The sequence below is a fragment of the Panthera pardus genome, unplaced genomic scaffold, assembly GCF_024362965.1.
Source record: "Panthera pardus isolate Hobbes unplaced genomic scaffold, ASM2436296v1 HiC_scaffold_17, whole genome shotgun sequence".
Taxonomy (NCBI): Eukaryota; Metazoa; Chordata; class Mammalia; order Carnivora; family Felidae; genus Panthera; species Panthera pardus.
In genome coordinates, this window is record NW_026526732.1 from 9,978,331 (window position 1) to 10,005,856 (window position 27,526).

The following is a 27,526-nucleotide window of genomic DNA, read 5'->3' on the forward strand; positions in this document are numbered from 1 at the left end:
AGTTTTGGGGAGAAATGTCAACAGATCCTTTAAATAGATGTATACAACCTTCCTTACAAAGCTCTGTAAGCAACTAAAAAGAATTCACATGGGGGTGGGGAGACAGAGAGAACCTTTCCAATAGGGTTTTGTAAAGAGGAAATCTCAATAAGAATTATGAGAAGTCTATGGCACTACAGATCTCATTTGAGGTAATGAAATAATAAGCAAAATTAATACCCATGTGACATTTTCTTTTGCTGATTTATTTTTATTTTTTATTTATTTATTTTTTTAAAAAATTTTTTTTTTCAATGTTTTTTATTTATTTTTGGGACAGAGAGAGGCAGAGCATGAACGGGGGAGGGGCAGAGAGAGAGGGAGACACAGAATCGGAAACAGGCTCCAGGCTCCGAGCCATCAGCCCAGAGCCTGACGCGGGGCTCGAACTCACGGACCGCGAGATCGTGACCTGGCTGAAGTCGGACGCTCAACCGACTGCGCCACCCAGGCGCCCCTGCTGATTTATTTTTAAATGGTCTACAAAATGGCCTTAAAATGGCCTAAGCATGGATTTGGGGGTGGGGGTGGGGGGTGGAATGAGAAAGGGAAATGTAGTTCCAACATAAAATTACTATGGTCTTCCTTATCCCTTAAACAACAAAAAAACCCTTCATAACAAATATCATTACACTGAAAATCTCTGAATAAAAAGACGTCATTTCCCTAAATACCCACTTAACTTTGAGCATGTGTTTAATATCCAAATGGTTAAAAGATAGTTAACAATCTCAGTGGGTCTCCTGTAGGAGAACGAGCTACTTCTGACTGGGAAAACCGGTGGGTGGTAGAATGAGGTGCTATGGTGGCTCCCAGTCCCCCAGTCGATGTTGAGAACACAAACCTCCCTAGAGAGAATTCGGGTTGGACTCAGTCAATCTCATAACATTTTCCATTGTAAAATACCTTTTTAAAAAAATTGTTCATTTACTTATTTTTGAGAGAGAGAGAAAGAGTGTGTGCGTGAGAGTGCAGGGGAGGGGCAGGCAGAGAGGGAGAGACAGAATCCCAAGCAGGCTCCGCGTTGTCAGTGCAGAGCCCGACACAGGGCTCAAGCTCCTGAACCAGGGGATCATGACCTGAGCTGAAATCAAGAGTTGGATGCTTAACCGACTGAGCCGCCCAGGCGCCCCTGTAAAATACTTTTTGCTGTATTGACAAATGAACCAAAAAATCACTCCCACGTTTGTAGAGAACTGTATTATGGTGCAAGGCCTCAGAGAGGTTATGGGAATAGAAAAAATAAGGCAAAATCTCTGCTTCTCACCAAGCTTGCAAGTTTATAATTAAGTAATATAATCTGTGATTAAGAATCACAAATAGCACAGAGGGAATCAAGAAGAGAGAATGAAAGACACACATACATACAAAAAAAGAGGCTTCACAAAGGACATGATATTTGAACCTAACCTTGGGGGGTGGGCAGACTTGAAAGATGGAAGGAGTCACTCTATCATTCTTGGAGGCAAAAGCAAAAGATACAAAGAGGAGGTGGGACAGCATGGGGTCTATCTGGAGAAGGGCCAGTTTGGCTGGAGCCTATCATAAGGACAAAGTAAGGATGGGGCCATGTGGAGGAATCAGACAAACATAACAGGTTGGAAAAAGTCTTGTCGCACCTCAAGTTCAGATGCTTTTCTTACACAAGTTCCCTACCATGCATTGTTCAGTGTCCACCTGTCCCACTCTGACAGGGTAGTGGCTACCTGCTCGACGGATCTCTCTCGATGCGCAGAAGGGGTCACTTGGTTCAGGAGGCGACGGGGGAGCCCCTACAGTTTCTCGAGCAAAGAACCGAAACACTTAATCATCTTATCGTAGAGGCAGTGGTGTGTAAGATACTGTCACGAACAATTATTAAATCTCTATCAAGTACTACATTACATACTTGAGAAGCAGCTCTCCATTTACTCATTCCTACAATCGTATGAGGTTTCCCAGATGAGGAAATGGAGGCATGGAAGGGAAGAAACTTACCTAAGTCTCACGGAAGTATGAGGCCTGGGATTAAAAGCGAGGGTTTTTCCTGCCCTTGCCCATGTAAAGGATGCAGGACCCTCCCGTCAGTAACTGTGGCTGCCAACGGCACTCGGCTAGGGTTTTATGAAAGAAGGGCAGTACGAGCATGTCAGAGAAAGGAAATGGGAAAGGGAGAAAGAGAAACTACTTCTGTGGGGAAATGAGTGATTGTGCTCATGCTCTGAGACACAGAAGGGATAGGCGGACGGAGACGTTCAACAAGAAGCCGGAAAATGAGCAAACTGAAGAGAAAATTCGAGACTGGAGACAGGCATAGGGGAACATCCACGTGGCAGGAGAGGGAGAGGTTGGAAGAAACCAGTGCAGATGCATGAGAACACCCCTGGAAAAGGGAAGAGGTGAGAAAAGAAGCAAAGTATTTATTAAATGTCTTCCGTGTACAACACTACTTTCTACAAGGGGCCTAATCCTGCAATTCCGGAAGCCACAGCTCACAAGGCGTCACATTCAGGTCTGGTGGCAAGGCTCTGGTGCTTCCCAGAGCCACCCCACCCTGGGGACGGTGCTGGTGGCAGGGGATGAGGAACCCGGCAACAGGAAGACAGATTCATGGGGAACTGGGAGGCGGTGTGGTAAAGACAGAAGCAGTTCATCCCAGGGATGTAGATCTTGCCAGTATTTCAAGATAGAAAAATAAACCTCTCAAGTCAAAGGCTTCAGATGAAACATCTAGTTTCACAGAACTTTTAATTCACGTGTAATCCCTATTGTTCTTCTTCAGAAAGTACAGGGGTGTCTGGGTGGCTCCGTAGGTTAAGCATCTGACTCTTGATTTCAGCTCAGGTCGTGATCTCACGGTTCGTGGGTTCAAGCCCCACGTTGGGCTCTGCGCTGACTCGTGCAGAGGCTGCTTGGGATTCTCTCTCCCTCTCTGCCCCTCCCCCTCAAAACAAATAATAATAAAAAAAAAACTTAAAAAATTAAGTACAAAACTTCCCATTAATTTCTCAAAAGTAAATACTCCACAGAAGCAGCCACCTCCGAGGTTTGTAAAGATCTATAGTGAGAAGCTTCTCAGAATCAAAGCAATGGTGTAACTGAAACACTGATAACTGGGTGAAAACCAAGACTGGGGCGACTGTCCCCACATACGTCTCTGAATGGCGGCTGGTGGCACAGCTGCCACATGAAACGCTCTTGCAGCTGGAAAATACCAGATAAGTCCCTAGTAACAAAACTAGTATGAACCACTAGAAACTATTCTCCTTTTCTAAAGGTACTGCAATAGTGGTCCTCATCCACCTTAAGATCTGTATTAGAGTAAGAAAACAATGAGAATTCCATTCATTTCCTGGTTATGCTTCAATAAATGTTCTACACACAATTTGCATCTGTGGTGTGTGCGTACTCAAGCACGGGAAAGATAACATTACTGATGTGCTTTTAAAAAAGAATCAGATGTGGGGCGCCTGGGTGGCTCAGTCGGTTAAGCGGCCGACCTCGGCTCAGGTCACGATCTCGCGGTTCGTGAGTTCGAGCCCCGCGTCTGGCTCTGTGCTGACAGATCGGAGCCTGGAGCTGCTTCGGACTGTGTGTCTCCCTCTCTCTCTGTCCCTCCCCCACTCACACTCTGTCTCTCTCTCAAAAATAAATCAACTTTATAAAAAAAAAATTGTTTAAAAAACAACAGACGTCCACACCTGTACATCTAAACCCACACTCATGCTTCCCACCATGTGGCCGCCCTGCACTCTGCCTGGCCAGGTCCCTATGGTCAGACGTGTGTGTCCCCACGTCCTCATGTTGGACCTTGCACGGTGAATCTGCAGCCCACGTGGCTGAGTCCCAAGAGGAGCTCTATAAGTAAACTCAGAACTGCTGGGGCACAGAGTAGATGCATTTTAAATATTAATGCATGTTACCAAACTGTCTTCCAAAAGGCTTTGTTAATGTATCCTTCCCCCACCTTTGCAGCAGAATGCCTATCAGCATATTCCTTTCCTCACGTGGGGTATTAAAACATTTTAATTCTCTGCTAATTTAATAGCAGACACTAAAAATGAGTATTTTCCTATATTTATTGGCTGTTTGTACTACTTTTCCAATGAAAAATCTGTTCCCACCCTTTGCTCGTTTTTTTTTCTCCTGAGCTGTTCATCTATTTCTATAGATTTGCAAGAATTCTTTGTATGTTAACAGAATTAGCCGGTTTCTGTGGTATGTGCGAAATATTTTTCTAGTTTAGTATTACTTTTTTACTTAAATGCATCCATTCTTTCCTTAACGGCCGCAAGACACTGTGCTGTCTTTCCATATTCCAAGGTTATGGAAAAAATGTCCTTGATATTCTCTCCAAGTACTTAAAAAATAAACAGCTTTACCGTTTTCCAAGCTAAATTGTCCAAACACATTTAAAGAACACTGCATCATATTCCTCTGACATTTCCAATCCTAGTCTATACCACAACCAACAACTGGACTATGTTTTACAGATAAGGGATCCCCCCCCCCCCATGAACTAGTAAAGGGAGAAAAAGATCACAGTGGGTCATTGTGATAAAAGCACCCTGTTCTCTCCTCTACACCAGTGACTGCATGACCTCTGCAGCTGCTCAGTAAGCAGCCAGAACCAGAAGGTACCTCAAGCACCCTGAAATGAGGAGTTTTAAGAAAAGCCCAAGGAAGTGCTTTTTACATATTAAATTACAAATTTATGAACTAATTACTCTGACATGTAGGACAGATTGAGAATACAAAGTCAAGGAAGGGTCAGACAGATTAAAAAATAGCAGGCTCAAAATAAGCTATTCAAGGAGATCTGCAGACGGATAGAACCTTTTAGAGAGATTAAAAAAAAAAAAAAGATACACGATTTAGAGGAAAGATACAACAGTCAGAAAGTTGGATAACCAGGAGCTGAATGCAGGGCTTTAAATCTGCGTGTGTGGGAAGAAAGCCAAATTTCAAATCATCGGTGCCGAGGACAGCAGACAGATGCTGGTTCGGAAGTGAACGGTGTGCGGAGGGGACAGGGGGTGTGCCCTGCACGGCCTGACCGGGGGACAGAGAGAGCCGGCGCCTCTGACATACTTGTCCTCCAAATCAGACTGACCTCTGGGAGAGAACACAGTGCCAGAGTAATTAGAAAATCCCAAGAGCCACATCCCTGGGACAAAAACGGTATTTTCTCATTGACATCCAGAAAATGAAAGAATGAGTAAACCCGACAGCAAAAGTTTTAAAAGCTACTAATTGGTAATGGCTGCCTGGTTTCTTGGTCATGACAGTTTTCATGGTATGTATGAACATCATCACCATTTTGGCCTATTTAAGTTATTTTCCTATCCCAGATAACCGAAAGCATAGACGGTTATTAAAAATATTTTTACTTGATTTAAATTAAATCCAAATGCTCAGTTAATTATGGTCATGCTTGCTTTATTCTGTTACTTCTAGTTTAGTTCACTTTTTCTTTGCTTTCAAAGGATCTGGCTAGATTTAGTATGTCCGAACGGATTATGAAAATCCGACTTCGAAAAGGGGGTTATATTTTCTTCTAAATAACCTGGAAGAAAAAGCATTTACACTTATGCTAATCCGTCTGTATTGCTACATTTAAACACCGAGGAAGCTATTTCACAACAGGACAAGACTGGAGCCTGACTGCAACTTTGTGTGCAGAGTGCTGCAGCCTATCCTGAGATAATGATTGATGTAGGTCCTTGAATTAAAATAAGACGAATTGGGACGCCTGGGTGGCTCAGTCGGTGGAGCATCCGACTCTGATTTCGGCTCAGTCATGGTCTTGCGGTTTGTGTGTCGGGGCCCCACGTCCAGCTCTGTGCTGACAGCAAGGAGCCTGCTTGGGATATTCTCTCTCTCTCTCTCTCTCTCTCTCTCTCTCTCAACACTAAAAAAATTAAAACAAAAATAAGATGACTATTTCCATCTTTTGTCTCCTTCATTTATTCTACGATCATCTGAACATCATTCCCTTTTATTAAAATGTTCTCTTTTACTCAGTGCAAACCCATTTCCCTGAGGTTTTTGTCTAACTCAGTGAACTCAGCTGGTTGACTTTGCGCCCAGGGGACGTCTGGCAACATCTGCAGATAATTTTGGTTCTTACAACTGGGGGCAACGGGATGTTACTGGCATGTAGTGAATCAAGGCCAGGGGTGCTGCTGAACATCACAAGCTGAAGCTCAGTCCCCAGAGGTCAACAGGGCTCACGCTGAGAATCCCTGGTGAAACTTCAAGGAAGGTTTAACTACCATGGCTTCACAGTTTAAAAAATATTATTTTATTTTGTTGAGAGAGAGAGAGAAAGTGCAAGCAGGAGAGAGGGGCAAAGGGAGGAGGAGGAGGAGAGAGAATCTTAGGCAGGCTTCGCACTCAGCACAGAACCCAACATGGGGCTTGATCCCACGACCCCGGGATCATGACCTGAACTGAAACCAAGTGGGACACTCAACCGAGCCACCCAGGTGCCCCTAACTACTACTGTCTCACATTTTATCTTGCGTAGTCTCTAACTGCCCAGGGTCCTCAGGTATTACAGAGTTACAAAATATAGGCAAACGCTCAACTGTGGTGATCACTCTGCCTCTGAATTTTAAGTATTTGGGTCAGACTAAGTTGTAACTCAGGATGTCCATCAAAAGCTATCTAAAAATGTGTAAAACCTGCAGTTAACATATGGTAATAGCACTTGGAGAAATTCTCTCGGAAGGTTAAAATATAAACATTCTGTACGCAAATAATTCTCAAGCGATACGACTATTAGGCTTCACATAATTCAAAACCTTTTTTGTAGTTAAAGAGTATCACGAAATAACATCCCCTGAAGCCGAGTTGCTTCTAAAGATTTAGGAAGGGCAACATTTTGATGTCCATCTTCTGACTGTTCGTGCTGACACTCGCCCAAGGTAATCATTTTACAATAACTGGGCCGAGTCACCTGAACTGGTCAAACTTCCCTTAAAATCAATGTAGAATTTCAGTGTATTTTTCCCAAATCATCCCACTATTGTAAGTCTTCTAGAAGCAATACAAGATACCGAGTGCTAAGTGCTGGATTTGCAGCCACTGTTACATGCGTAGTGTCCACAAGACGAGGGGGCTCTGAGAGTGTAACGACCATGTCAAGGTCTGAGAAATCGTCTCCTGTTGCAGCGGAGTTTTGACACAGATCACCTCAGCACAGGACCCTGCTTTTCTTTCCCCACTTGAGAGGATATTTGTACCTTACAAGGTCCGTGTTCATATCATGCCAGACTTTTAAAAGCAACTCTCAATGAACACCCTGCATTCTCTCTTATAATCATCTTTAAAAAGTGTTTAGCCCACCTAACAGGCAAGTTCTTTGTTAATACCCAACAGAAACGCCACACACACATCTAACAGCTATTTTGTTTATGCTTTCCGGGGATGGCAATGGCTCGGAGGCATCACAAGCTCTCACAAATGCGCTGTGCTCAGTCCAGCCAGATGACGGAAGACTCACCTGGTTATTACTGTTGGCAGCTGATGAATTGGCCTGAGTGGCACTCGCTGACAGAGAATCGAGGAAGGCTTGGTCGGCCACTGAATTTCCACAAGAAAATGGGTCTTTTCCATCACTGGGCAAAATCTGAATATTAGAAAGAACCACAGTTACTTTCATAGATTAGGGTTATTTCAGAGTTAGAGTCTGAGGGCAAGCAAGAGTTGTCATCTATTATGGAAAAGGGGTTTATATTTTTAAAAGGTAAGCAAGCCCCAGAACATCTGTATTAACCATCCCTTTCTAGAAGTATGCAGAGTTCTAGAAAATGCAATTAATGCCAGCACTAACTTAAATCCTTAGATTTTTCTCATTCTTGTCTATTTTTAGAGTCCTGAATACACAGTGCACCGAGGTAAAGCACAACATAAGTATAAGACAGGTGGACTGAGTCCAGGGGCCCATGAACCCTGTGGAACTCTACAGAAGAGGTTGGGGTACATGCACGTGCACATATTTCCGAGAGAAGGGCCCCAGATTTCATCAGATTCTCCAGAGGGTTCAAAACTCCCCACCCCAACTCTCGATCAGAACAACAGACAGACAGTCTTCCCATTCTGCAGGCAGTGCCCAGGTAAACATCCTCCCAGGGCATTATTCCTCTCTGCTGGAGAGGAACCATAGGCACCTTGTTCTTGTTCAGTTTTACTCCCAGGGCACCAGGCCACCTTAGTTTCAGTCACCTGAGTGGAAAGGCAAGCTCAGTACCCAGGACTCAATTTTGAGTGACCTACAGACAACCAGCAGGGGGCGCCAGGAGGCTGGCTCAGGGTGGGCTGGGGGGGGGGGGTGTCAGCTGAGTGGGTGTGTCCCAGGCTGGGAGGCTCCTCCCAGATGCTGTAACACTATCCTTGGCATCTATGGGAACACAGCTTAAAACCAGGCAATAGGTCCCAGAAGTTAGTTCATCCAAGGCCCTCGGTCTATGGAAATGGGGAGAAGGAACTGAAGAGATATGTCCGGAACCAGCACAGAGAGAAGAGAACTACTTCAAAAAAAAAAAAAAAAAAATCTTTTTAAACTTTGTGAATGAACTCTGTAATGTAAACAGTATTATAGGCAGCAGCTATTACACAATATAAACACAGGAAAAATAGGGGCATTTATTCAGAGTACTTAAAAGTTGCTCTCCCTAAAAGGAACTTAATCTAAATATGGAGTCACTCTTTGGAGCACAGGTCTATAGGTAATATTTTTTCTTAGTTCTACTTCAATGTATTGTTCACATTTTACATAATTACCAGCTATTACTTTTACAGTGGAAACTTTCTGATTAAAAATAAAGTTGCTACTTTCCATAATTCATAAAAAGACGTTTGACAAAGACCAGGTTTTACTATAGGACAATAAGTTCTTACTTCGACATAGTCTGTGGGAACAAGCCCTCGTTCTCCTTTGCTGTTTCTTCCTTCTAGCCATCCTCCACCAACATCCTAGTAACGTTTAAAAAGAGAAAAGAAAAAAGACCAAGATTACAGTTGGAGTTGCCTGCAAAATTTTGCTTCGGGAGTTGTCATACAGGAAAAAATAATTAACGTAAAGCTCTTTATTCCCACCGATCTAACACTGTTCAAAATTTTAAATTCCTAAGGCTTCTCTTTTACTTTAGAAAATGATATAATCTGAAAACATTAAACAAGTAATGAAGATTGCAGAGTAGCCTATTCAACAGAACAGAATGCCATCATCGTGTAATTCCTTTCTATTTATCGGTTGGTGGCAGACTGGTGGCAGTCGGTTCGCAGCTCCGACTGTCAAGAGGCAGAAGGATACCACCCCCTCTGGAAGCCGTGATGTGCTTGGTGACCTCTATGGCCAACAGAATGAGGTGGAAATAATACGGGGTGAGTTCAGAGTCTGGCCTCAAGGGGCTTTGCACACTTTTTCCAAAAGAGCTGCTGTGGGAATAATCTGGGTTGCCGGATGATGACAAAAAAAGGCCCAATTTCCTTGTTGCCCCAACCAAAGTCAGCCACCAGGAGGGGAATCGCCAGGCACATGCATAGGCGCAGGTTAAAGCACTTGGCCCAGAGCTGCCCACCAGGTGACTGAAGACAGGAGAGGCATCTCAGGTCAGTAGAACCATCCAGCCAACCCATAAGTTCTTGAGCAAAGTGGCAAAAGGTTTTTCGATTAAGCCACTAAGCTTTGAGATTGCCTGCTGTTTAGGAAAAGCTAACCGATCCATGGTTCCTTAGCTCTTCTGGATAAACAATATTAAATAATAAAGTCCTCTATACCAGAATTCCCACTTTCCAATCTATTATTTCAACAAAGACCTACCTTTTCACCTTATAATAGTAAGAGTTGTCCTAAGTTCATAAATCGTGTCTTAGTTAATAACTACCTGAATCTAGATAACACATTCTTCTTCAAAAATCACTTTAAGCCACAACTTTGTCCATTTGTAACCATGACAGCAACTTAAATTCAATACTATTTTACCAAGAAACCAAGATGATTTCTCCATTAAGAAAAATCAGAAGGGTAAAGAATCTTTAATTTCTCCTATGATTAAAAATAGGACCTAGTTACTTATCTACACCTGGTGTATTATCTAAAGCTCATATACTGTTCCTACCCAGTGATTCTTTTCTGTATCTAAAGCACAGAAGACAAGTTTTGAAAACAGTACCAATATTAAGAAACCATCATTCTCTTGCTCATTCGCTGTCCTCTGTCCCTGGTCTCCGTGCTGCCCTCGGTCCCTCCCACCTGGGGGAGCCCCAGCATCTCCCCCTTTCCTTCCCAGTGCCTCTCGGTTGTCCTGGCAACCCTTCTCACAGGCTACTCCCTGAGGTGTCCAGGGAGCTGGCCTATTCCCAGCTCTTACCCCCAGCTCGGCATTTCCATTTTTATGATGCAAAGCTACAGGGAAGGGCTAATTATTCGCTTTTCTTCAAACTCTACACATCCAACAAGAAACTCATTTAACCTTTCCAAAGAAGCTCTTCTTCATGACTCGTATACTTTAATAAATCTACCATTCTCTTAGGTTAAAGGTCAGAGCCAAAAACCTTATGGATCCTTGCCTCTTTTCTCCCACCAGTATCTAACCTGGCACCAAGTCCTCTGGGGCTGACTCCACAAAGCCTGCCGTGTCTAGCTTTTTCCAACTCCTGTTGCTACCGCCGAAAGGCGCATCCCCAGACTCCAGCCACACCAGTTCGTTCAACATACCTCTGCTAGGTTAATTTCCCTGAAGTGCAGGTGTCATCTCGCCACCTGCCTACGACAGCATCAACAATAAAAACCAAGCAAAGCTCTTAAAAGAATCCACTACTTACAGATGAAGCCCAAGGTCTACAGCCTGGCCCACAGGTCCTATCCGATCTGGCTAAGAGCCAGTTTTCTTAGCCTGTCTGCTACTGGCCTACGTGTACCCTGTACCCTTGGGAACCCTTGTTTACGTGTAGTGTTCCCAGCAGAGAGCAAGAGCAGAGGCTCAGAGGCTCAACAGATGTGGCTTTGAATCCTTGCCCCGCCACTAGCAGGCAAAATGATCTTGAGCAAGTTGCTTAACCTCTATGTCTCATTACCCTCATTTGTAAAACAGAGATGAGAAGTCCTTAGCTCATGGAGTTCATGGGGAAAACACATTCAAGAACACACGTGTAGTATCAGCCAAACATCTGGCTCGTAGGGCTGTCAACCAACAATAGCTGTGACTTCCAAGAAACACTGAATACGTTCTAATCTCTGTACCTGTGATCTGGCTGGGATCTGGCTGGGATGTCTCTTTCCATTTCTGTCTGATGGAACCCCATCCAACTACCTTTAGAGGACTTAACTTTTATCAATGTTTATAAAATAGAGTCTTACCTCATCATCAATACTTCATGAGCGCCAGAAAAAAAATTCGTGTCGGTGTGAATGATCAATTTATTAAATCCTTAAGAGACAATCGGGTTTAAACCTAATAGTTGTCTTACCGGATTTGTAATTGTGATGATTTCTCCTTCATTAACCGTCAGTTCGTTATTTCCAGGTTCAGCAGCAAAATCATACATAACCCGAGCCTATTGGGAATAGAGACAAGCAGAGGAAGTTACAAACATAAACTTAACAGTAAAAAAAACAACCTTTATTGTCCACTTTGTAAACATGCTGGTAATGAACAAACACTTCATGGCTGTGGTTATTTTGAAATAAAGGAAGACATATCACCAAAATGATTCATCAGCCCTATTGTGAGGAAAAAGGACACCAAGAATGAGAGCCCCTACTGTTTTGGAAAGAAGAAGGGTGGCCCACGCTGCATTTAGAGATCAGCCCCCAAGGTGTTCTCAAAATACACTTGTTTCATCGGCGGGGGTGGGGGGGTGGGGAGGGGTGGGAAGCACACCTTTTCTTTAAAGAGGTGAGAAGTGGAAATAGAGATATCCGTTCATTCTGGGCCCACTCACTCTCAGGGACTGAAAGAACACACACACACACACACACACACACACACACACACGTAAGATTCATACATGTTTAGATTATTCCCTGGCAGTGAAAATGTTCACTATGCTTTATCTAGAGCCACTGGGATGAATTTTAATAATGCAGTACCCCTGGCCAACTGAACTCAGAATTTCAGATGTGGGTGGCAAGATGTATTTACATACTTCTACTAGAATACTTCCTACTATGCAGTGATCTACACAGGGCTGTGCATACTGGCCAGGTAACCTAACAGCTGTGATTTGCAAACGTTCCCTGCAATAAAATCGTAACTTCGTGGAAAACTGACTAAAGGAAAGCTGTTTTGGTTGACGTGAGCAGCTGTGCAGAATTCCCAGGAATTCTGCCACGCACATATTCCAAGACAATCAGTGTTGTAAAAAACATGTCTTATATATACTTTTGTAGTATTTAGTGAATATATATTTTTAATGCGCTTCAAATTCTAAATATTTGTCTTTCATGGATTATCTCATAAAAGAAGGTCCATCATAAACTGGGGATAACATGTACCTAGGAAGCATAGGGTTTATTTTCAAAGTAACTGTCCCAAGCAGCAAGTTCAAGTATATGCACAGGGCTAGTCAAACAGGACTAATGGAACTGCACTCACTTAACAAATATTTACTGAACACCCACCATATGGTGAGAACTGTTCTTGCCAGTGAACTCTCCCCACACTTGCTTAATGATGCCTGAAATCCTTAGAACAAGGATTAAGGATTCACATCTAATGATAAAAGGTTAAAGAAAAAAAAAAAAAAACTCCAAATACTAATTTATTTTGAAACCCATTAAGAATAATAAGATGGACTGACGCATGAAAATGCAATAAAGCAGGTATAGCAGAATGTTATTTACAGAATCTAGATGGTAGGTTGATGGTGTTCAAAGGAAAAGGATTCTGATTTTTCTACATGGTTGAGATTTTTTTTTCATTACAAAACGTTAGAAGCAAATGCTAGTTTACTGTCTGTCAGTCACAGAATGGCATCCTCCTGGACTTCTGTCCAGAGAGGCTAGGAAGGGGGCTGAGGGGGCAGGTCGCAACCACTGAGAACTCTGTGAGCATGACAGCTGTCCTGAGGTCATTACAAGGACAACGAAACTGTGATGTCTTTTTTCTCATACAGCTGCAAAAGAAGATAGAATTCTTCTAGTCCCATTGGGGGGTACTTTTTAAAAACCATGTCACCCCAATCTCAATTCCTCATGCAATGAGGGCAGGTGCACATAAATGTGTGAGGGGGGTGAGGAGGGTCCTTGGGGCCAGGACACAACCCCCAGGGCTGCGGGCTTCCTGGGAAGGGCCCTGGTGTGCACACAAGAGCCAGACGTGGAACCTGCTGTTTTGTTATTGCTTTTTTTTAAGAATCTTGGCTAACAATTTTTTAATCCGGCTAAATCTAAGCCCCAATACAGAATACCAAAGCCTCTTCCTGTGTGCCAAAACTTGTGTATCAAACTTGTGACTTGGTGAAACAAGTGAAAACCTAAAAATGGACACCCCCTTACACATTTAAATATGACTGAACGTTAGCCATGGAAAAGATGGCTGGAAACCATCTTTTGGTTTGGCATGGCATGGAAAAATGTATACAAACATTACAGGTTTACATAAACACTGATTTAAGCCTTATTAAAAAACAAACACCTAGAGATGCTTCTTAAAAATTAGAATGGGAAGAAATTTTGGAGAACAAAAGAACACAAAAGAGAACACAAAAAAAAGCACCTCCCCAAATGAGCGTAACATGTCAAGAGAAAACAAATTTCAGCAACTCCTCTGATCTTATCAAGTTCAGGTGGCCTGGAAGTGCTGTCTTCAAAGCCTTGGGGCGCTGTCCCCCATTACCTCCGTTTTTATTCCCATCCCTGTATCTGGCTTCCGTCTGACTTCTCCCTCTCTCCCCCATCACCTCCCATTTCCCCCGTCTCTACCACTGACAGTATTTGAAGAGGCTCACCCCCACCCCCACTGCCCATCAGTCCCACTATGTTTCTTTCATGCCGCCTTTGACAGAAAAAGCCCATTTTTAAAAAAAAAATTTAACGTCTATTTATTTTTCTAGAGAGAGACAGACAAACTGTGAGTGGCGGAGGGGCAGAGAGAGAGGGAGACACAGAGTCCGAAGCAGGCTCCAGGCCCTGAGCTGTCAGCACAGAGCCCGACGCGGGGCTCGAACTCACGGACCGTGAGATCATGACCTGAGCCAAATTCGGACGTCCAACCGACTGAGCCACCCAGGCACTCCGGAAAACTCCAGTCTTTGATACTGCTTTCCCCAGTACTGGCTACACTTTAAGAAATGATTCAAGTATTTTCGGGAGCTAAGTGTCTACACACATCCTGGGCAGATGATGTGATACCGTATGCGGAACACACGCCGTCAACAGTAACTAATCTCTTCAATAGCAATACCAGAAAGTATTTCAGACGAAGGTCAAGAGATAGTAGACAGCAGCCTTAAACACAAGCTCCGTTATCTGGCTACAGGCAAATAAACATTAGCAGATCCAAAGCTCTCAACGTTCCAGGCACTGGAATACTAAACGTGCTGCCACACACCTGATATGTGCATAATCCATCATCCTTAACACAGATTTCCTTTTGAGAGAAGAGAGACAGGTATAAAAATATTCAGTCCTCTTGACCAGGTTGTAAACATCTACTATTCTGTCTGCTTCACATCTCTTCTTTCTGGAAACTGTTCCTGCCTTGACTCTAAGTGATTGGTGAGCATATAACCCGAACAGGAAGAATTCGAACTCTTTCCTAGAAATATACAGCTGCTGCGGAGCATGGATGGTTAATTTTCTCTGAAAATGTCGCCAATGGCTAACTAGTTGAGGTATGGAGAAGGTCCATCTTTGGTGGAGTGGAATGGCAGAGAGAGAGTGTCCCAAGGAGATCACTTGAAGGACAAGCCTGAGGCTACTTGTGCTTGTGGACCTCTCAGTCACAAGAGCCAATGGATTTTTTTGTGTGCCTACGCTAATGTGAGTTCAGATTCTGTCGCACAAACAAGAGATCCAAGCTGATACAAACCAATAATCCCAAACCACAGAATTTATTAAAAGGACATTCTAAATAAAGAGCAACACTAGACAGAAATATACTACTGCATTTCCTATTTTGCAAAACAAAAAACAAAACACTAGAACCTAAAATGAACAAGAAAGAATTAAACAGTTCAAGATGACCAAAAAACTGTCAGCAAAAAAGTCCATAAGGCAGTAAGAATGCAGAAGGCAAGCCCCCATTCTTAAGGATCTGATTCTCTGGTTTCACATAAATCACAATTAAATCTTTGGGGGGAAGCAGCCCATCTTCAGCAATGCAGCTACCTCATTTTAAAAACAGAGACACTCAAGTAAAAGCTAAAAAAAAATTCAAGGGATGGACAGATTTATTAATTTGACACCCTTGAGACCAGAAGTTTTGCATGTAAGTGATATTTCTATATAACTAGTTCACCTTTCCAAATGCCAAACTTGTTTTACTTAAGCACACTCATTTGACTTTTTGTGAAATCGTAGCTTATTCCTATGTCCTGTGGGTTTTTTTTTTTTTCCAAATTTTCATTTAAATTCTAGTTAGTTAACACATAGTGTAATATCAGTTTCAGGAGTAGAATTTAGTGGTTTATCACTGACATATAACACCTAGTGCTCATCACAAGTGCCCCCCCTTAATACCCATCATCCATCTACCCCATCCCCACCCTACCTCCCTTCCACCAACCCTATTTATTCTCTATCATTAAGAGTCTCTTATGATTTCTTCCCTCTTTTTTCCCCATCCCATATGTTCATCTGTTTTGTTTCCTAAATCCCACATGAGTGAAATCATATGATATTTGTCCTTCTCTGACTTATTTCACTTAACACAATACACTCGAGCTCCACCTACAGCGTTGCAAATGACAAGATTTCGGGGTTTTTTTGATGGCTGAGTAATATTCCATTGTATACATATACCACATCTTTTTTATCCATTCATCAATTGATGGACACTAGGGTTGTTTCCATAGTTTGGCTATTGTTGATAATGCTGTTATAAAATCAGGGTTCACGTATCCCTTTGAATCTATATTTTTGTATCCTTTGGGGAAATACCTAGTGGTGCAATTGCTAGATCATAGGGTAGTTCTTTTTTTTTCTTTTTAACATTTTGAGGAACCTCCAACTGGCTGCATCAGTTTGCATTCCCACCAACAGTGCTAGAGGGTTCCCTTTGCTCCACATCCTCACCAGCATCTGTTGTTTCCTGGAGTTAATTTTAGCCATTCTGTCAAGTATGAGGTGGTATCTCATTGTGGTTTTGCTTTGTATTTCCCTGATTATGAGTGATGTTGAGCATCTTTTCATGTGTCTGTTGGTCATCTGGATGTCTTCAGAAAAATGTCTATTCATGTCTTCTGTACATTTCTTAACTAGGTTATTTGTTTTTTGGGTATTGAATTTGGTCAATAAGTTTGTTTGTTTGTTTTTTACAGATTTTGGATGCCCTTTATCAGGTTATGTCATTTGTAAATATCTTCTCCTATTCGGTAGGCTGACTTTTAATTTTGTTGACTGTTTCCTTCATAGTGCAGAAGATTTTTAATCTTGATGAAGTCCCAATAGTTCATTTTTGCTTTTCTTTCCCCTACTTCTGGTGATTTGTCTAGTAAGAAGTTGCTACAGCTTATGTCAAAGAGGTTGTTGCCTGTGTTCCCTAGGATTTTGATGGTTTCTAGTCTCAAATTTAGATCTTTCATCCATTTTTAATTTATTTTTGTGTATGGTATAAGAAACTGGTCCAGTTTCATTCTTCCGCATGTTGCTGTCTAGTTTTCCCAGCACCATTTGTTGAAAAAGACTGTCTTTTTTCCATTGGATAGTCGTACCTACTTTGTTGAGGGTTTTTATCAAGAATGAATGCTGTATTTTGTCAAATGCTTTTTCTGCATATATTGAGAGAACTGTATGGTTCTTATCCATTCTTTTATTAATGTGGTATATCACAATGACTTGTGCCTACTGACCCATGCTTGTAGCCCAGGAATAAATCTCACTTGATTGTGGTAAATAATTCTTTAAATGTACTGTTGGATTCAGTTTGCTAGTATCTTGAGAATTTCTGCATCCATATTCATCAGGGATACTAGCCCATAATTCTCTATTTTGGTGGGGGTCTTTATCTGGTTTTGGAATCAAGGTAATGCTGGCCTCAGAGAATGAGTTTGGAAGTTTTCCTTTGACTTCCATTTTTTGTAACAGTTTGTGAAGAATAGGTATTAACTCTTCTTTAAATGTCTGGTAGAATTCCCGAGGGAATCCATCTGGCCCTGGACTTTTGTTTGTTGCAAGATTTTTGATTACTGATTCAATTTCTTGGTTGGTTATGGCTGTTTAAATTTTCTATTTTTTCCTGTTTCAGTTTTGGTAGTTTCTATGTTTCTAGGAATTTGTCCATTTCTTCCAGATTGCCCAGTTAGCATAGAATTTTTCATAATATTCTCTTATAATTGTATTTTTGTGGTGTTGGTTGTGATCTCTTATGTTCATGATTTCACTTATTTGGGTCTTTTTTTGACAAGTCTGGCTAAGGGCTTATCAATTTTGTTAATTCTTTCAGAGAATCAGCTCTTAGTTTCATTGATCTGTTCTACTGTTTTTTGTTTGTTTCTAGACTGTTTATTTTTTGAACTAATCTTTATTATTTCCCTTCTTCTCCTGGCTTCAGGCTTTATTTGTTGTTCCTTTTTTAGCTCCTTAAGGTGTAAAGTTAGGTTGTGTATTTGAGACTTTTCATGCTTTTTGTTGTAGGCCTGTATTGCCCTATACTTCCCTCTTAGGACCACCTTTGCTGCATCCCAAAGGTTTTAGACTGTCATATTTTCATCTTCATTTGCTTCCATGTATTTTTTTTTCTTTGCATTTCTTCTACAATCTCCTGGTTAACCCATTCATTCTTTAGAAGGATGTTCTTTAATCTGCATGTACTTGTGGTCTTTCCAAATTTTTTCTTGAGGCTTATTCCAAGTTTCATAGTGTTGTGGTCTAAAAATATGCATGGTATGATCTCAGTCTTTTTATACTTGTTGAGGGCTGATCTGAAACCAAGTATGTGATCTATTCTGGAGAATGTTTCACATGCACTCAAAAAGAATATGTATTCTGCTGCTTTAGGATGAAATGTTCTGTATATATCTGTTAAGTCCATCTGGTCCAGTGTGTCATTCAATGCCATTGTTTCCTTGTTGATCTTCTGCTTAGATGATCTATCCATTGTTGTAAGTGGGGTGTTAAAGTCTCCCATTACTCTTGAAACTTACCAATGAATTTCTTTATGTTTGTTATTAATTGATTTATATATTTAAATATTTGGGAACTTTCAAGTTGGGGATATAAATATTTACAACTGTTAGATCTTCTTGATGGATAGACCCCTTAATTTTGATATAATACCCTTCTTCATCTCTCATTACAATCTTTGGTTTAAAATCTAGTTTGTCTGATATAAGTATGGCTACTCTGGCTTTCTTTTATTGTTTGTTAGCATGATACATGGTTCTCTATCCCCTCACTTTCAATTTGCAGATGTCTATAGGTCCAAAATGCATCTCTTGTAGGCAGCAAAGAGATGGGACTTGTTATTTTATCCATTTATCCTATGTCTTTTGATTGGAGCATTTAGTCCATTTACATTACATTGATTATTGAAAGATAAAAATTTAGTGCCATTGTGTTACCTGTAGAGTTGGTGTTTCTGGTGATGTTCTCTGTTCCTTTCTAGTCTTTGTTGCTCTTGGTCTTTTTCCCCCCATTCAAAGAGGCCCTTTAATATTTCTTGCAGGGCTGGTTTAGTGGTCATAAACTCCTTCAGTTTTTGTCTTGGAAACTCTTTATCTCTCCTACTATTCTGAATGACAGCCTTGGTGGATAAAGTATTTTAGCTGCATATTTTTCCCATTCAGCACATTGAACAGATCATGCCACTCCCTGCAGGCTTGCCAAGCTTCCTTGGACAGATCTGCTGTGAACCTGATCTGTTTTCCCTTGTAGGTTAAGGACTTTTTTTCCTTTGCTGCTTTCAGAATTCTTTCCTTGTCTGTGTATTTTGTGAATCTGACTATGATATGTCTTGTTGATGGCTGGCTATTGTTGAATTTAATGGGAGTTCTCTGTGCTTCCTGGATTTCGATGTCTGTTTTCTTCCACGGATTAGGGAAGTTGTCAGCTATAGTTACTCAAGTAAACCTTCTGCTCCTTTTTCTTTCTCTTCTTCTTCTAGGACTCCAATGCTACAAATATTATTATGCCTTCAGGAGTCTCGGAGTTCCCTAAGTCTACATTTGTGATCCAATACCTTTCCCTTTCTTTTCAGCCTATTTTCCATAATTTTATTTTCTATATCACGGATTCATTCCTCTGCTTCATCCATCTTCACTGTCATTGCATCCATTCAGCTTTGCATCTCGGTTATAGCATTTTTTATTTCGGCCTGACTAGTTTTTAATTCTTTTATCTCTGCAGTGGGAGTCTTTAGTGTCTCCTATGCTCTTCTCAAGCCCAGCTAGTACCCGTATGATTACTGTTTTAAATTCTGGTTCAGACATCTTCCTTGTATCTGTATTGATTAAACCCCTGACCGTGACTTTCTGTTCTTCCTTTTGGGGTTAAATTCCTCCATCTTGTCATTTTGTCTGGGTCAGTTTTTTGGTGTGATTGTTAGGAAAGCCTGTTATATTCCTGCTCCTGAATGTAATGGCTATGTTACTAAGAGGTCAAAAAAAAGGTTGGGGGGTGATGGGAAGCTAGATCCTAGGTGTGTTTTGGTCTGCCTATAAAAGAAGATTCCCCCCCCCAAAAAAAAGGGAAGCTAGATCCTATTTCCCCTAGAAGTGAAGCTTTGCAGCACTCTATGATCATCAGACTTGGTGCCTGTGAGGCATCTGAACAGGTCTTCTGGGGGTGGGACCTGCTGGACTGATTCTCAGGTGGACTTGCTCTAGTAGAGATGCACCTGCAGGGCATAGGTGGAGGTCGGGGGTGTGGGGGGGTGTTGGTGTAAGCAGCTCCAGCCCCCACTGGATGGCACTGAAGTCGGTCAACGCTGATGGGGAAGGGAAGGAATGGTGTCATCCTGCTCTTTTGTCCCTGGAGCCGGGAGCTTCCTCCACTTTTTAGGAAGCCCTCACAGAGAAGCAAACTATCACCTTTCTTGTGTCCCCAGCTTTTGTCAGACCCCTGCCTTCACCCTGCCGGCATCCAGGCTGTCTGCCTGCTGCATGGCACAGTACTCCTGTGTTGTATCTCAGGCATACGGCTGGGTTTCCAAACTCCAAACTCCAAATTTTACCTGCGTGACACAGACCCACGCTGATACTCTGGGGGAGAGTCCTGCCACACTTTTTGCTGTTTGCCAGTTTGTCACAGGATCATGCAGCAGTTGGGAGTTTATGGTAAAGCTCTGCACTAAGTTGGCGCCAAGATTTGCTGCCCTCAGCTGGTGTCTCTGTTCCTATGCTAGGAAACTGGGCAGCACACTGGTGCCACTGGTTCTTTCTATCCCCAGAGAGGCCGCCACTCCCAAATGCACTCCAAGCAGAGGAACTGTTTCTCCCTGTGTGACCCAGGGGATCCTCAGGCTACACTGTCCACCCCTGGGTCTCCACCCTCCTTCCCACAGGAGCACCGCCTGCCAGACACTAGCAATGGCGCAGACTTGTAAAGCTTCAGACTCTGCGCTCTGCTGCTCATGACAACGTGTGGCAGAAGCCCCTCTGCTTTTCCCAGTCAATGGTTTTGGGGAAGAGTGTTCCGTGTGCGGTCCACTATGCACGCTTTCACTATTTCTCTCTCTCCTTTCTCTATGGTCAGGGCTCCCTCCCCACTGCAGCATCCACAGTTGTCTTCTCCCCCAAACCAACCTTTGTAGCCCCTACCCTCCCCAGTGTGGTTTTTTTCACCTCTGGTTGTGTAGTTTTGCTCCCTCAGTCCTCAGATTAATTTCTTGGGTGTTCAAAATGATTTGACATTTATCTAGCTGTGTTTGAGGGATGAGGCAAGCTTAGGGCCCCCCACTCCTCCACCACTTAACTCCTCTCTGTATCTCATTTTTACATAACCAACAAGATCATCAGAAAAAACAGAACTCCCTTTAACAGACTCTGAGAGCATTATGACATCCTTTATATATATATTTGTCCTTATTCTAAATGATTAAGACTTAAATGCTTTTCAGTTTATATCAATCTGTGATTTCATTTAAATCCTGGCCCGTGCTTGTTCAGTTGTTATTTTGAATCAAATAGAGAATCTTAAATTATCCTGTAAAATTGCATCTTGTTAGATTTAGCCATTGTTCCAACCTACTAAGTTTTCTGAATTCTGAAGCTGTCATCCAACTATATCCAACTATCCCTTAGCGCTTCCTGCCAAGAGTCATCAGAAAGCCTGATAAGCATGCTTTTCATAGCTTCACCTGTGTCATTAGTAAAACTGTTAACGCATGGCAGGGTTGAGGTCCAAGACGGCCATGAACATTAAGACACTCTCCCAGAGGACGTGGATCAATTATCACGTTTTAGGTAAGTTGCTCTTGAAATTTCTAAAGAAGGTGTAGGGACAGAAGGCAGGCCACCCCAAGATGGGCCACTCTGGTGTGAAGATTATTCTCAGTTGAAGGCAATGGGGACCCCGAGGGCTCAAGAGAAACTCCTGCCTCTCCCTTAACTGCACAGAAAAATCTAGAGTGGGGGTCTTTCTAAGAGTTATTTCCTGAGATAAAAATTTTTTTCTATCAGAGTTGTCCTCTTATTTATTTTATTTATTTGGGGGGGGGGGGCGTGTGTGTGTGTGTGTGTGTGCGCGCGCAGCGCGTGCGCACGCGCGCTCATGCAAGCTGGGGAGGGGGGAGAGGGAGAGAGAATCCCAAGCAGGCTCCACACTCAGCATGGAGGCCGATATCAGGTCTCAATCTCACGACCCTGGGATCATGACCCAAGCTGAAATCAAGAGTCAGATGCTCAAATGACTGAGCCACCCAGGCACCCCTCACTGAGATAAATGTTATCTGAGTGACCCATCTGTAAGGCAGGCCAAACATCTAACGACTAGGTAAATAGTCCTCTCATTGCCCTGTGAAGTGCATTCCTTCCCTCAGAAGTCCCAGACCCCTGCCCCCTTCTCCTTAGTTCAGAACGACATATTTGAGGAGAACTTCAACGACCTCCACTTTGACCTCAAACTTTCTAAGCGATTCAGTTCTTCTGTCCAGTTTATCTCTTAACTCATGGGAACCAAAACCACCCCCTCAAGCAAAAAGGTCTGCCCTCAGTCAGCAAGACCCCACATGACTGACCCCAACATGTGGGGTCTTGACTGATGACTGACTTGACCTTCACAGCCCACCTCTGCCTCACATTTTTCTTATATAAACCTGGAAGTACTTTTGGCACTCTGGACACAGTCTGAGATGCTCATCTGCTGGCCTCCCAGTGGTGGTCTCGGTGAAATCAATTCCTTTCTTGTTTCACCACATCTCGTTTCTCTGCCTTTGGATTTTGTCAGGGGTGAGCAGCTAAACCTCATCTGTTTGGGGACCCTGGAGCCAGGTGCTCTTATACCCCTGGGCCCCAGCTACATATATATTTCATTTTGCCGGTCTCTGGAATTTCCGTATCTGTGTGGATTCCCCATACATATGCTATTAAATTGGGTTTTTCTCCTGTTAATCGGTCTCATGTTAATTAGATTCTCAGTCCGGCTAGAAGGGCAGGAAGAATTCCTATCTGACTGTCGGTGTAGGTGGCAAGATGCTTTAACTCGCTAGCCACCATTCCCCAGCACACTGCTGAGGCTGACAGATCCCAGGACAACTGACAAGCAGCCACAGAAAGTGAGATTTCCCACATCAGCTTCCCGGAATCTTCCCCTGCAGAGTGGATGGGGCAACACTGGTGAGAATCCTTTACTCGCCTTCTAAATTGAGCTTAGCAGGAGAAAAGGTTTGCAGAACTAGTTCCTTGGGCTTAGCGACTCTTTGGTTAAATTTGGTAGAGTACACATTGGTTACTCATCCATTTCCTCCCAGAGATGGTCTTTGTTTTCCTTCGTCTGTGCCTTTTGTCTGTCATCTGTTGCTAAAGGCCATCTCGGAAGCCAAAGCCACAAAATTGGTGGGCATGGGCGAGCACTTAAAAGCTGCTAGACCCTCAGGAAGACTCCTATGATAGGACCAACTGGTCACATAACAGGGTAGACAGACACTAGGTCACCTGCCACCTGCAATGAGGTACACTCTAAAACAACAGTCTCCAAACCAACAGCACATCCCTCTTAGTTATTAGTGTGGCTTAAGGAAACCTAAGGCTTAGATAAAGCTGTTAGATTTTTCCTTTTATCTTGTTCTATGTCCTAGGAGCTTGGCTTTATGACCAATGGGAATATTCTCTTTGGTCTCCACCATCCAGAGGGTGCACTTGGTGGCCAGTTGAATAGGCTGGGGATCCAAGCCTCCTTCTCTCTGTCCAGCTGTGCCAGCTCTCAGGGGTATCTGTCATGAGAGGTTCCAGTCCAGAGGAACCTGTGTCATCTCAGCCTTCATTGCTTGATTAGCGCTGGGAAGTCCCATTCCGGGAGCATCTGCTTGGTGTTGAATTAGCGGATCTGGGACTGGAGGCATCTCGTATTCTTGCGGGAGGCTCAACATGGCATTGTCACCACACCACCCTTACTGCCGCCTGTGCCTTTGCTTTCCTAGGCTAATTTTAGGAGTAAACTTTTGGACCATGGGAGCTACATCATTTATGCCCTCTGGATGCCTCTTGCATCTTTGGTTAAACCACTAAAAGGCGTATTGGTTTGAGTTGCTATTAATAGATCCAACTCACCAATGGCCAGACAATGGATCCTTTAAATAGGCTATATTTAGATTAAAAAAAAAAAAAAAAAAAAGCTCTCAATTGTCTTATTAATGTAATGGCTAGCCTCAGGGACTCCCTTGACCAGATAAAAGAACAGAAATTAGCCTTAAGATTTAAAAATAAATATCCACATCCAAAGTAAATTCCAGGCTCATCTGCCTGTTTTAACTTCCCTTTCCCTACAAGATTTACAGAGATCCCTCTGGCCTAATCTCTAGGCTCTAAGGTTGCTTATGTAAAAGCTGAAAGCCAGAAAATCTCAACAAAAGCACATGAGACTGGCAATAAGGATTGCTTTGCTCCTACTTTCCAGGGCTCTGTGATCAGGGTTTACTGAAGAGTAGGCATTCCTGTACTATGTCCTTTGCAGGTATATCCTAGACAACCCCCTGCAAAAGAATTTGCATCCTCTGAACAGTGTCGGATCTTTTAAATTATGAAGTACCTTTTACCTCTACTTTCAAATGACCCCACTGAATTCAGAAAGTAATCAGAAAGGCTATTTGACTATATTCACAACTTTCCCTTCACTGAGGAAATAAATGACCAAAATTTCTCCTAGGCCCTTATACACATGACACTGCAAAAGGCCAATGTTTAGGGACTAACAGAAGCCAAGGGTAAATTTTGTATCCAGAAAAATGCTTACTGAAATGCTTCGTACATACTTTACAAAGGCAGAAACCTCTTGGTTCCCATTTTAGTTAAAGTTCTCCCTGATAGTTAAAAATGTGAGTCAATCTCTTGATACTCAGGCTCTAATCCAGGTGTTTGGGGAATTAGGAATAACTGCCTTTATTTTACAAATCTCTCTAAAACCAGAACTACAACTCTAGAAACAGGTGAAAGTTCACCTATCTTTACCAATCTCCAAACCTTACCTATTCCTCTCAAAATGTGTGTGTACGTATTATAAAAGATCAGGATATTGGAACTAAATTCTGTACCTTAAAAACGTAAATTTTACTTAAAAAAATTTTTTTTCTCTTTTATTCAAGGGGCAGTCGGGGAGAGGGGCAGAGGGACAGAAAGAGAATCTCAAGCACGCTCTGTGCTCAGAGTGGACCCAACACGGGGCTTGATCCCACGACCCTGGGATCGTGACCTGAGCCAAAATCAAAAGTTGGACACTCAACTGACTGAGCCACCCAGGCCCCCCCAAAAAGTAAATTTTAAATGACAATCACCTTGAAACTCTTTTAAAAAAAAAACTTTTTTGAAATTCTTTCTCTGTCCCTTGAAATTAATAATCTTATGTCTTTGAAATGTAAACACAGCCCACAATCTCCTGAAACTGAAGAAAAAAAGAGAGAAGTATCTTAAATTGGGCCTGTAATGTCCTCTCCACAAATATTAGTAGAAACAAAATTAAGGGGCGCCTGGGTGGCTCAGTCAGTTGGGCGTCCGACTTCGGCCCAGGTCATGATCTCACGGTTCGTGGGTTCAAGCCCCGCGTCGGGCTCTGTGCTGACAGTTCAGAGCCTGGAGCCTGCTTTGAATTCTGTGTCTCCCTCTCTCTCTGCCCCTTCCCTATTCACACTCTGTCTCTCTGTCTCTCAAAAATAAACATTAGGAAAAAAAAAAAAGAAAATTAAGATTTTGTTTACATCTTGCCTGTGTATTTTTGTGTGTGTCCGTGTTTTCTCTACCTCTGGATGATATTGCTAAAATTAATTTGTAAAAAACCTTTATTTAGTTGATCTGAAGGCAAGCACTTATAAGGATTGGCCATCCTAAAACTCAGAAAGATAGAAACTAACTCAAATGTTTTTCAAGTTCATGTGACCTGGGACAATATGTGGTATGAAAGCCAATTTAAGGTTGCTGGTTTAATTAAAGCAGACATGTATTTACAGTTATCAGCATTAAATATAAACTTTCATTCTGCTTGTGTTTACTAAAAGTCAAATAAACTTATGGTATCTCTGTTGTAAAATATGTCAGAGGAAAAAAACTCAGAATAACAACTGACTTTGTCTAATGCCTCATGAAGTTTTACGGGTAGGCTAAGCATAACTGTTAAGAACAAGTAAATTAAATAGATGTAAATAAAATAAGAAGGTTTGTAGCTTTTAAATAGCTTCCAAAATCTTTGGTAACCTAAAAACTTAAAATTTCACGAAGTTAAATGATGAGTAAAATTCACTGATTGTCTAGATCATTTCCAATTAAGATAAAATAATGAAGCATTAAGTAATCTACTTCTGTCTTACTCCAGAGAAACTAAGGATACGTTTGGGTCTGTTAATAAATATACTTTGTGCTTTATTGTACTATGAAAAAAATTCATATAAAGTATGAAACTGCCAATCTAAAGAGTTCTGGTGTAACAATTCACAGTTGCTTACTACTCAGTTTTCACTAGAAATTAAGGTTTCTAAGCACTAAGAATTCTAACAAATGTAATTAAGAGCACTGGAAATAATAAGGGAAACAACTTGGTATGTGAGGAAAATGGGATGTGCTTTTGATAACAAAAAGTATGAGGAATAAAATACATGTTTGTTAAGGAAAAAGAAAAGAATTTTGTCCTCAAGTGAGACTAGTTATTTAAAAGGGTAAAGTTTAGGACAAAATCCGAACGTGAAAAAGAAACGTGTGTAAGGTTTACAGAGAAACACTCTTCAGAAAGAAACTTTACGTGTGGCCTGTACTGGCTAAGATTAGGATAATTTCAAATAAGTAAATGAGTTTTAATATCAAAAGTACCCTGGTGCAATGTTTTAGTTTTTTTCTTTGTTAACGGTACAAAGTTCTTTTGAACTATTATTGGTCTACAATTTCGTAAGAAATTGTAAACAAAGGTTTTTCTTTACCTTTTAAGTTCTCTAACAATTATTCCATGTTTGCCAAAATAATTTCTTATGTTTATCAGCTCTTTGATTACTTAAGAAAACTGAGTCTTAATATGAAAAGAGTTCAATTTTGCTCACAACTATGTAATCTTCTGTATTGGTTTTTGAAATCTTGTACTGTCATTGTGGTTAAATGAATAATTAAATATTTTTTCAAAATGACTTGTGATTCTATTTAATCAACTATCCAAATCTTTTGATATTTTTGACATACTTCCCAAAACCAAATTCTAAAATAAAGTCTTTGACCACAATCTGAGGTGTTACAAAGGGTCCATGGAACGTTTCAAAGATTTGAGAAATTAAACTAATCAGGCTTATTTGGTATGTTAAATTACATGGGGAGCACTGTCAAAAAAGTGATATTAAACTCTCCTACATTATACTTATGTAGATATGTTATTAAAGTTAAGTGTTGTAAAAATTACATGAAACTCCTAGAAATCTGATGTCCTGGTGTGTTATTATCCTGAAGCGTATGTCACAAAAATAACCCAATCTCCTTACCAATTGCTTGTAGTGAACTCTAATCAAATCTTCAACCACGGCCATTTTTATGTAAGTTTATCGTTTACAGACAGTAATACTTTTTACTCAGATGCCTCTACAAAAGCTTCCTGCAAATGTGTTTCATCTTCAATGAGACACATGGAAAAAAACTCTGAGTACAGGTTTCTGATAACCTGCAGATCGTAAAACTGAACTGGGTAAAAATTTCTGGAACTAGCGGAAGAACCGGATTC

The 27,526-nt window shown here is 41.7% G+C and overlaps 1 protein-coding gene across 4 annotated transcripts in view; it reads right to left on the reverse strand.

Annotated features, from left to right (window-relative positions):
* Positions 1–27,526, reverse strand: part of SNX9 (sorting nexin 9) — a 125,151-nt gene that overhangs the window by 56,057 nt on the left and 41,568 nt on the right. For all 4 annotated transcript variants that reach the window (XM_019412667.2, XM_053904317.1, XM_053904319.1 and 1 more), the window contains exons 2-4: positions 11,497–11,583; positions 8,923–8,997; positions 7,526–7,651 (exon numbers count right to left, since the gene is read on the reverse strand). In XM_019412667.2, coding sequence (XP_019268212.1) covers positions 7,526–7,651; positions 8,923–8,997; positions 11,497–11,583 — 288 coding nt within the window. The remainder of the gene's footprint in view (positions 1–7,525; positions 7,652–8,922; positions 8,998–11,496; positions 11,584–27,526) is intronic.